The sequence below is a fragment of the Convolutriloba macropyga genome, chromosome 15, assembly GCF_964194025.1.
Source record: "Convolutriloba macropyga chromosome 15, txConMacr16.3, whole genome shotgun sequence".
Taxonomy (NCBI): domain Eukaryota; kingdom Metazoa; phylum Xenacoelomorpha; order Acoela; family Convolutidae; genus Convolutriloba; species Convolutriloba macropyga.
In genome coordinates, this window is record NC_134482.1 from 26,216,002 (window position 1) to 26,228,364 (window position 12,363).

General features: G+C 32.9%; 1 protein-coding gene across 1 annotated transcript; it reads left to right on the top strand.

Moving 5' to 3' along the window:
• Positions 1–254: 254 nt before the first annotated feature.
• On the top strand, positions 255–2,910 carry LOC142354047 (uncharacterized). The gene has a single exon (XM_075406316.1). The coding sequence runs from the start codon at positions 484–486 to the stop codon at positions 1,861–1,863; it is 1,380 nt and encodes a 459-aa protein (XP_075262431.1). The 5' UTR covers positions 255–483; the 3' UTR covers positions 1,864–2,910.
• Positions 2,911–12,363: the final 9,453 nt, after the last annotated feature.

Here is a 12,363-nt window from a genome sequence, read left to right on the forward strand (position 1 = left end):
CATATCAAAAATTTCATTGTCATAGACGAGCTGAATTCGGAAATATAGAGAAAATCAACAATTTTTGCGCAAAGGAACGCAAAAAGTCCTGTTTTGACCATTAGTTTGTGAATCTCAGTTTCATATAACTCTTTGGCGACATAATTGTTCTTCTGAACTGATGTCGATGTTAATTCCGTTTAATCGTATTATCTGGTGTCGACATTGTATAAATTTGGGCTTACAGTTCCTGATCTAAACAATGCTTGGGTAAAAGTTGTGCAAGAACCCGCTGATCAAGTAGTTTTAAGACTTAATAAGCTAAAAACTCAACAAACATGTTGAATGGTTTGAGAAATATTGACGAACTTTGTCACCTAGAAAACTTTTGTCACTTCAATTTCAACGTTCACAAACACCGGTTTGCGCACTTTAATTTCTTTTTCCAACAGTCGCCGTAGAATAAAAATTGTGCGAAGATTTTGTTTTTGAATAGCACATAAAATGTCAGTAGTCGATACAGTTTTAACTTTGTTTATATTCTTTGCTCCTGCAGAATTTATGACCTATCGTAATAACCACATGAATTTCATAATTGGTGATCAAATAGTTGAAAAATATGGACCAGGTGGCAAACTCATTACTTACACCGAGTTAGAAAAAATTGAGTTTGAAATCAAAAACTTTTCAATAACAGCCGGACAAGATCCCAGTCAAGATCCCAAAATTTCACGTGGTGAGATTGTAAAGGGTACTAATAAATTGACATTCGAGATCGGACGTAAGGCTAGTTCAGAAGTTGCAACTTGGTTCAATTCTCTTCTAAACCCAAGGCAACATACACTTGGGGAAAGTGTCTCAGCAGCAAATTTCGCGCTTTTTGGTACACTTAAGTTTACTCTAGGTAGTCGGTATAATGGCTATGAAAAAGACTACGAATTCGAAGATATAGCTTTCGTTCAGCATCATGTTTCGATCTGGAAAAATAATTGGGAGCTTGGCGGTAGAAACTGTGTAAAAACTAATGAGACGTTTACAGTCATATGCTCTGGTACTAATTCGGACGGCGAGCAAGTTTCGCTTCATTTTGCTACTTTAACAAGCGAAGATGTAACAATTAGTCGATCACACGAACTGGACTTGTCAAATTGGATGGGAGATATTGATGATTCAGCCCTGTTGAAAGATTTGATCATGCCTGGATCTCACGACGCCGGAATGTCCGTTACAAAGAACTGTGATTTGCTAACGAGGGCAGGGAGAGCGACTGAATCTGCAGTGAAAACCCAGGCTGTCAATATCACTGGCCAATTGATGGCCGGATCGCGGTACTTTGACATCAGGCCCGCTTTTGGCATGAACCCATCTGGAAGATACGTTCTTCATACCTACCATCGTAGCGGAAGTTTCGGATGTGACGGAGAAACCCTGGATGACGTCACAGATCAAGTTGTGGCTTTTTTGGAATCGCATCCCACCGAAATTGTGATACTGAAGGTTTCACATGTCCCCCAGCTTGAGAAAACTGACAAAAAGTATGTACAAAGTGCCTTGCGTCAGCACTTTTTGCAGCCTAACGTTCAACAAAGAATGGGAAAAGCATCAGATTCTTCAATCCGATTATCAAAAATAAATCTTGCACAGCTGCGTGGAAAAATGCTTGTCCTCTTTTCTTATGACGCAGGAAAAGTTAACACAAGCGATGGCATTTTCAGATATTCTGAGAACATGAAAGTGTATGATAGGTACGCGAAATCCAGCAGCCTTTCCGACATGGAGGACGACCAATTAGGGATCTGTTTTCTTTTGACACCCCTGTACAAATTTTTTAAAATTCGTAAGTGCGTTTATGAAACTTCTAATTCTGTTTATGCAAAGTATTAATGATTCTTCTTAATGACAGGACACCCTTTACATCATATTAGTATGAATAAAGATAATGAAACATATTTAATGTGTTTTGAAGGCACGAAGATCGTACGAGAATTTTTGAACGCACCAAATTCTGGAAATATACACTTTATATACGCCCAGAGTTAGTCTAAAAATCGAAATTTATTGTAAGACTACCTTTATATGGAAAAGCGTCCACTCAATCCTTAGGTTTTTTTTACCGTACGATCAATTTTTTATGAGCAAGTTGTCGTTTTTCACCTTTTTTAAACCGCTCTTAACCGTTCCTAAGAATTCGTAGTCCTTTACCTGTACTTCACGGAAAAAACCATGAGTTAAAGGCTGCAAAAATTATGCAATTAAAGGAAACAGTTCCAAAAATAGATAAGTGGTACAATATTGGACTCCATGACGACAAAGAACAGATGTTTTTGCTGTCGTGGACTTTGACCTTGAATCCCATTACGGCGTTCACTCAATCCATAGAAGATAACGCTAAGAAGGCAAATGCTTTGCTGCCTGCTGTACTGCAAGGCTGGATTGACAACATGGGACGAAACCAACCCAACATTGTGTACATCGACTTCATAGACAAAACTCTGGGGGCTGTTATTGTGCAGTACAATTTTAAAGATGTACATTTTCTCCGAACAAATTAAAGAGCGCTGTTTTATCTCATCTGAAAAAAATGTCTTCAATCAAATTACAGATCAGTAATGAAATCAAAGTTGCACTGTAAGCAGTATTTATAACCGAATAACTATATCCATGACCACTACAATACTGTTTTGTTAAATTTATAAACTTTCAGTTAAATTAGTTTATTGCTGTGTAACCTAATTGGTGTATGAAGTCAAAAATTTGGTGTACACTGATAATAATGTCTATAATTGAACTCATGCTTTCTAAATGATTACGCTTACATAATTCAGTTTAATTAATTAATGAAAAATAGTATCTTCCAAACATTTTTGACAATTTATTTTACGAAAGTTATTTATTAAACTCACTTTTAATTAATTTAACATAATCACACTATCATATCTTTATAGACAGATGAAATAGCTGGCAAATTGAGTTCATGAACAGTCGTCGTCATTACGCCACAGAGGTATATACCCAAATCGTCACGGGAATATATGCCCGATCTGTGTATCTCTTGTTCGTTTTTCCTATCTTAATACATTGAAAAATGCAACAATATAGCGGAAAATAGCTACTTTAGCAAAAACAGGTCAAACTGAAGGGAATTGCGCAACCCGTCTTCGCAAAAGTGTCCAAATTTTAGGTAGAGGATTAAGAATTCTCGAAACTCCCAAATTATAGAGAAAATTAATAAACTGCGTGAGAAACAAAGAATATTGTTTGATAATTTCTATCGCAAGTATAATTTCTATCCACAGAATCGAGAAATCGTTAATCAAAATCAGGTTCAGTACGATCCACACATATCAGCCTTGTCAAAAAAGAATTGGTAGAAAAATGGTAGATTGAAAAAGTTAGATATATCTAATTTCCAGGTATGTCCACCAGCAAACCAGAGAAACCTGCCTTGTAAACAAAAAAGGCGCTTTCTAACCCCTTAAGAATTTAAATTTTGCAAAGGTTTTTTTAGTCTTGAGGTGAGCGCTGGAAAGTTGAAAAAAAGAAAAACATTTACATTTCTATTGAATTTTTGAAAAACAGCCAGAAGATTGATAACTGAAAAAAGAAGCGTTATTCCTGAAATTTTCAGCCAAAAAATTGTTCCACCTAGTTTTGCACTTTAAAACTTATGATAAAATGTTTGCATTAGCATGTTTTAAAGTTTTAATTTAAAGTCGAAAGATTAGCTCCAAAACGCCTACTATATTACGACGCAGAGGTATACCCCAAAACTTCCGCCTCAGTAAAATTGGCTCGAAAATTAGATAAATACAATGAACGAAATTAGGAGACATCCTTTGTATCTTAGTTTTCGCAGTAGTGGTTCCGCCAATTTTGCTAAATGAAAGAACATTCGGTGCGAAAAGTAGGTAACAAATCTTGTAGCATGTTTCCGCTCAATTTAGGTGTCTATTATTCGCACGCACTTTGAGCATGCAAAAAGCACTTTAATGAAAATTTAATTGAAGATTTCAAAGCTATAAAGTGCTTTAAATACATGCAACCACAAAAACTGATTATTTCCGAAAAATCCCTCGCACATCAAAGGCTTTGTATATCAATGTGGGAACGGGCGATTTTAATAAGTAGTAATAAATAGTAGTAATAAGTAGTAATAAAATACTATAAGTAGTGATAAAGTAGTAATAAAGTACTACTAATAGTAATAAATTAGGCTTAATTAAATAAGTAGTAATTAAGTTAGGCTTAACTGCGGATTATATGCGAAATCGAGCTACTTTGCGTGCGACAAATCGATACATAAATGGAGCGGATGCGTGATACAATCCGTGCGAAAAATAGGTTATAAAGTTTGTACTTGTATTTCGCGGCTAGGATTAGGACACTTTTGCTGCGAACACGGGATACGATATTCCCTTCCATTTTGCCGGTTTCTGCTAAAGTAGCTGTTTTCCGCAATACTGTTCCACTTTCAATGTATTAACATAGTAAAAACGAACACGAGATACACGCATCGAGCATATCTGCCGGTGACGATTTGGTTATACCTCTGCGTCGTAATGTAAGTTTAGGCACGCTTGGTTTTAGTTTAACTCAAAGTATCATCATTAGACAGATACTGGAGACAAAATTGTTTGAAAAGAATTAATCAACGTTTTTTGTATTTAGAAGCCTAAACTATTGTTGCCATCTAAACTCCTATACTTTTCACCGTTAAAAAACTTCCGGAAATACTGATATTTTAACAAGAATTGTATTACAATTCCTCTTCTTGTTCTTTTAGCAATAAATCATATCAATAGGTCTCGAAAAAGTCAGGAAAAACTCGCTTTTAAATGAAAAAAGGAAAAGATTAAAAATTTTGTTCCTGGTTGATTTTGGAGACGAATTAACGACTGATAGAAGGTTCAGAGAACAATTTAATGTAAATTGTGGATAAGATAAGCTTGACATTGCTTGACAAGAAGCTCGACTTGTTCAACTTATACTTGGCTAGAGAAATGAAGCCTTGAGGAATGAGAAAAACGTGAGAACGTGTTATAAGAGATGCCCACGTTCGAGAGCCTAAGACCACTTGGTGTAAATGGGTAGCACACTAAGCTTGCAAGCAAGAGATGACGGTTCGAATCTAGTACTGGTCCGTCTTTCAAAGTAGTTGCACCTGCATGGACCCCCTAACAGCGACAAAGCATCTTGAAGACGAACACGTTTAGATTGATCAAATTCCATTTGAAATAGTCAAAAACACTTATATTGAAGATGGAAATTCCTGGAGCAACAGGTTGAAACAATAACACATTGATTTGAAATTTAAAATTGGTTGGAAATATGCATGACCATTACGCACACTAATTTCAATAACCTGACACATTAAGCAAACAAAATTTACATAAAACTGTACGCAATTTTTTTTTAAAAGTCAAGCTCACTTGCTTCCCGAAGTATACAAACAGCGAAAGGAAAATTATGCACCGCAATTACCACTAGAGGGTTCGCAGATCATTTGTAAATCTGTAAATTCGACCCAAGTCCAAAAAGTAAACAGGTATAATGAGCGAGAGTGATTAAAAACAAGAAAATGCGAATTCAGACGACAATTCTTCTCAACATTTACGATCCCGTATCAAATTTTCATTTTGCTAAAGAAAACAGAGGTAATGATAATTATAGACCTAGAGCGCACTCGCATTCGCTCCCGGGTCGAGGTTTTGTCAAAAAATAATGTAATATTAGCGGTGAATAGCGATGAAAAAAACTTTTTTCACCGCAAACCGCCCTCATTTTTTAGCGTTGAAAGCGGTGAATTTTGGTAAGATTTGCGGTTTTAAGCGGTGAATTTTTGTAAGATTTGCGGTTTCTAGCGGTGAAAATTTTTTTTTTTCACCGCATTCACCGGATTTCTTACAAGAAACTAACGCCCGTCTACGGGTTCGAACCTCTCTCCTCTGCTTGTCACCAACTTCTTATTCCACTGCGCCATCCGTCACTTATTAAAATGATTTTACATGTGAATTTAAAATAAGCGTTGATATTAGCGGTGGATATTTGTAAGGTTTGCATTTTTAGCGGCGAAAAATTTTTTTTCACCGCATTCTGCTGGTAGCGGTGAAAAATTTTTTTAAACCGCATTCTGCTGGTAGCGCTGAAAATTTTTTTTTCACCGCATTCCGCTGTTAGCGGTGAAAATTTTTTTTCACCGCATTCTGCTGGTAGCGCTGAAAAATTGTTTTTCACGGCATTCTGCTGGTAGCGGTGAAATTTTTTTTTCACCGCATTCTGCTGGTAGCGCTGAAAATTTTTTTTTCACCGCATTCCGCTGTTAGCGGTGAAAATTTTTTTTCACCGCATTCTGCTGGTAGCGCTGAAAAATTGTTTTTCACGGCATTCTGCTGGTAGCGGTGAAATTTTTTTTTCACCGCATTCTGCTGGTAGCGCTGAAAATTTTTTTTCCGCCGCATTCTGCTGGTAGCGGTGAAAAATTTTCTTTCACCGCTTAAGCGGTGAAAAAAAAATTGACTGCTTAAATATTTTTTGTCACCGCATTCAACGCATTGAGCACAAATCTTACATTTTTACTCAAATTCACCGCAAATCTTACATCTTTTAGCAATTTTTAGCGGTGACACCTCGACCCGGGCTTGATAAGCGCCCTATAGCCATTATTTACCTTAACTCAATGATTAAAAAAGGCACGTGAAAACACGTAGTTTCACTCATTTAGCTTTTCCAATTTAGCATCACTGATTCAGTTTCAACGATCTTTTCATATTGTTCTAACAAAATAAAACTCAAACCACTTGCCAGTTTTTTTCCGACAAATTTATGCTTCCATTTTAATACTACATCTCAATTACATTGTTTGAAGGAATTGCGTAAAAATACTCGTGGTACATCAGTGCTTTTTTCCAAAATACTTTCTTGTGACTATATTTTTAACCCATTTAAGAATTTTTTATTCATATTGAAGTGCATGTTAACGGTTTTTGATGAAGCAAGTAAGCGCTGATTTTCCTTTAGAGTAAAGGATTAACGTAGTAAGGTAAAGAAAAGAGTGGTAATCAATTATACGTTGAAATATTAGTAGTATTGTATTAGGATTAAGATTAGATAAAAATTAGCGGTTTTTCTTTAATAAACCAAAAAGCATTATTTTTAGCTCTAGATTATGAGGTAATGAGATTTACCAAATGTGTTTTCTTTTTCTACCAGATAGAAACTTGTGTATGTTTGATTGAATTCAAATTAAACTGGTAATTATATTTACTGTCCCTAAAAAATGCAATAAAATAATCATCTCTGTTTGGTTGATTTTTCTGTAATGATTTAGTTACACCTTTTGCTTTTATGTAGTATGTTTAGTGATACAACAATGTACTTGAGTAGTTAGAAATATTGCTTCAGTAATATAATCACCTTTAGTATTTGAACAAACCTCATCGTGCATTTGACCTGTTTTACGTTGTATTCCAATGTTATAACTTCCAATTTAACACTATTATTTTCATACCAATCTATCATTCCACTATCTATCACATAAATATTTTTAGATTTTTTCGATCCGTTTTAAAAGAATAGTTGTCCAAATTTTGGTTTCTTTGCATTCAAGTAATAGATCATGTGGAAATGTAAATTTCTAAATTTTTCAATAAAAACTCACGATCTCTACATATATCAGTGAAATTGCTTCGCAAAGTTGCGAAGCAAGTTTCTGGCCTCATTTTAAAGGTTTTCATTGTATTAGTAGCGGTTATTTTTGATGATTATATTATTTTATTTTTTTATTAAATGTGTATCATAATACCCAAATAAGTGTAGTTGGGGAGGTTTTGTAGGTCCAATTACGAGTTCAGTTTTGTTGTTCCTATATTGTATCTCTTCTGACAAAGCTAGACAAAAGGTCTTGATTTCATTCCATCTATAACCGTTTATCATTAAAAGGTGATAGTGCAAGTTTTGTTTCGTGATACATGTTCAATTAGTTTTCGATTGATTTTAAACTAAACTGATAAAAATAATTTACTAAAAACATTGCATTGAAATATTCATCTTTGTTTGTTTGATGTTTCTGCGTATATTTACTTACATCTTTTGCTTTTTTGAACTGTTCTTAATGTTGATACAACAGTGTACTTCAGGAGATAAAACATAGCTTCTGTAAAATAAACTTTTTTAGTGTTTGAGCGAAGCTCGTCTTGCTTTTGTCCTAATTTACTTCCAATATCTTACATATTATCTGGATCATCTCTTAAATTTCCCTGTAAAGTATTCGTATCCATATCAGAAAACTAAAGTTAGCTCATATAATTGTTTTGTTTTTTTTTCTACTTGGCAAACTGATAAATTTTTGATTTAATTAACTCTAACATTAAAAAGGCAAGTTAATTAAGTTTATCTAGACTAATCACACTTCTCTAATTATGAACTGCCAAAAAATGATCGCTAAAAGTTTTTGTTGTTTTATATGTTGGTCTACCTCTTAAACTTATCTAACTTATCTTAAACGTTACTAACTAGTTTAATTATAATTTCATTAATTTGTCTATTTTTTACAATTTTTAATGTTTTTTTTCACAAAATACATTAATTATTTACTTGGAAATTAAATGACCTAATTTAACTCGCCTAATTTGTATTCTACGTCTTTTTTATCTGCAATGTTATAATCTACATAACGTTTAGTCATTCTTTTTATAAGTATGTATTGTTCTGAAGAATAGTTATATCATCTAATTTAACACTATTGTTTACATACCAATCTATCATTCCACACCTTCTATCACATAGTTATTTTTTGGTGTTTCTTATGATCCCTTAAAAACTTATAATTGGCCAAATTTTGCTTTCTTTGAATTCAAGTTACATAACTTGTGGGAATCTAATATTCTAAAAGTTTCCATAAATAGTTCACAACCTCTAATGAAACTGCTTCGCAATTTGATGAAGTCAGTTTTCGGTCTCGTTTTATTGGTTTTATTTACATTAGCAGCTGTTATTTAGTCGATTACTTGCTAGCAAAGCTCCATACTTTCAGTGTATATAACAATATTTAATTTAAGTATGCTTTGAATTAATTCTCATATGTTAGAATTGTATTAGGTGGTTTTACACAACAATCTTTACTCATTTATAATACTTCTTGGTCTTCCATTAGATAAAGATAACTAAATTTAATAAAAAAAGAGTGTACCAGTTTTTTTATTTTCATTTAAGACGCCACAATACATTAAAAAAATACTTCGTTTTTGAGATGATATTTGTCAAGTTGTATTTATTCCTTGTGTGAGTATATTAACTTTGCTGCTCATTTATATTAGTTCTTCATGTTCTAGAGAATCTTCCATTTTTTATTCACAGACCCAACTTTATAACTATGAACTAATTTCTATCTTCATGAGCATTAAATATGTATCTTCTTCTGGATCACATTTATTTTAGCAGTTGTGAACCCAGAACATATCTCATGAAAACTATGTTAATACAACATCAGTGTATTACAGTCTCTAAAAAACTTAATTCAATTTTCAATTCTACTTGTTTCGCCATTTCTCTTTTTATTCTCTCGCCCATATCATCAGGTACAAGTACACATCCATCAATTCTGCTTACATTGTTTGTTGTAAGATCTTTAATGTTTCCAATTGTTTTTTTGGTGACAAGCCCTTGTCTTTGGGCACACAAAGCACTGCGTTATCTTTATTGAAAAACTCCAAGCGTTTTTTCCAGCAAAAGTTTTTTCGCCTTATCCCTCTGTTTCATCAAAACAACTACACAAGTACAGCAGAACGGATATCCAGTTGCAAAAACAAACTGCATAAATGAAGTTCCCGGACAGATTTTGAAACCACTCAGAACGAATTGGGTGATAAAGAAATTTCTTTGTGAAATACAAGGAGAGCAGCCGTGCATTAACCGTGTTTATGTTAAGGTTAGTGCTAGCGTTTCATTTTCGTCCTATCTTTAACATTAACATTACATACATTATATACATACATTAACCTTACATACATAAACATTAATAACAGGGCATATACTAGCTAATGTATCAACTCTATTAACACTTAGTCCGTCAACAATTAGAATATTTGCGCTGAATTTAAAATTTGGATTAGCAAACAATTATATATGTTTAAAAACGTAACTTTAACAACAGAAATCTACCTATGCAATTAATGGTTTCTTCTAATTTTCTCTTCTGTCTTAAAAAAGAACGTCATGGTAACTTTTTTTTTGAAAAAAGAAAACCTTTATCAGTATAAAAACCTGTATTTTTTAGTATCCGTAACATCTTTCTTGACGTCATTTATCTTATTTCTTCATGTTCTAGAGAATCTTCCATTTTTTATTCACAAAGCCAACTTTATAACTATGAACTAATTTCTATCTTCATGAGCATTAAATATGTATCTTCTTCTGGATCACATTTATTTTAGCAGTTGTGAACCCAGAACATATCTCATGAAAAATATGTTAATACAACATCAGTGTATTACAGTCTCTAAAAAACTCAATTCAATTTTCAATTCTACTTGTTTCGCCATTTCTCTATTTAATTTTTCGCCCATATCATCAAGTACAAGTACACATCCATCAACTTTGCTTACATTGTTTGTTGTAAGATCTTTAATGTTTCCAATTGTTTTTTTTTTGGTGACAAGTCTTTGTCTTTGGGCACACAAAACACTGTGTTATCTTTATTGAAAAACTCCAAGCGTTTTTTCCAGCAAAAGTTTTTTCGCCTTATCCCTCTGTTTCATCGAAATAACTGCACAATCAAAATTCAAGTGTGTTGTTTTTGAACGACCTTTTCTACCCAAATGGATATGCAATGTGCAATGTTGTTAACAAAAAACAGGTACCCAACATCGAGGTTCAAGGAAAAATGTTTTTTGTCGGATCATCAAATTTCCTGAATAAATATCACTACTAATCTGTTTCATCTCAATAAAATACAATCACAACATCATTAGCATAAAATACCAATTGCTGCTGAACAAAATATGCTTTACCTGACCTTGTTGTTTTTTGTATATCAAAGTATGTTTTATCTAGCCTTGAACAAATTATGTTTTACCTGACCGTAAAAATCAGTATGTGATAATGACTTTCAATGATATCAACTTTTTTCTCTTCACATGCATGGAACTTTCTCCTAGTTTTACATAATTACTGGGTGCGTGACAAAAAGTCAACCCTGCCACAACAATTAAAACTATTCTTCTCATTAATAATTTCAATTTTAGTTGAAAACTGTTTGTAATAACATTGGAGGATTTTATTAAAAAGTTTAATATTATGATAGTCAATACATTATTAACTCCAATTGAAATTGTAATGAACGATAAAATATGTCAGATCAATAAGAAACTGATCTTAATATTATTGTTAATTTATAGCCTTCTGGCGAAAAACGTTGGTTTTTGTTATAAAAAGGCAAAAAGTCAATACATTATTAACTCCAATTGAAATTGTAATGAACGATAAAATATGTCAGATCAATAAGAAACTGATCTTAATATTATTGTTAATTTATAGCCTTCTGGCGAAAAACGTTGGTTTTTGTTATAAAAAGGCAAAAAATCAATACATTATTAACTCCAATTGAAATTGTAATGAACGATAAAATATGTCAGATCGATAAGAAACTGATCTTAATATTATTGTTAATTTATAGCCTTCTGGCGAAAAACGTTGGTTTTTGTTATAAAAAGGCAAAAAGTCAATACATTATTAACTCCAATTGAAATTGTAATGAACGATAAAATATGTCAGATCAATAAGAAACTGATCTTAATATTATTGTTAATTTATAGCCTTCTGGCGAAAAACGTTGGTTTTTGTTATAAAAAGGCAAAAAGTCAATACATTATTAACTCCAATTGAAATTGTAATGAACGATAAAATATGTCAGATCAATAAGAAACTGATCTTAATATTATTGTTAATTTATAGCCTTCTGGCGAAAAACGTTGGTTTTTGTTATAAAAAGGCAAAAAATCGTGCTCCATTTTGACAATTGTAGTATAGAAACTCCTCCGAAAATCTACAAATACAACCTCCTTTATAAGCAGTTGGGAAAATACAATTTTATATTGAGTAAAATTTTCGTTATTTATAGTTAATATATTTATTTAACCAACGATATCAGAGCAATAATGCCCTATTTTTATTCCAGCCACAAAAGCATTGGAGTAGAGCACAAACAAAAATAAAAGTTAAAATCTCGTCAAACAGTTGACCAGACCACAAAACAGTCTAGCGGGAATGGTTTGAAGTAATTTAAAGTAACTTCAGATATTTAAAGTATTTAGAGTAACTTCACTTGAAAGTATCTTCGTTTCAAGTGTTGCGATATAGGTTACGCGAGTAGGTATTTTAATGCCACAG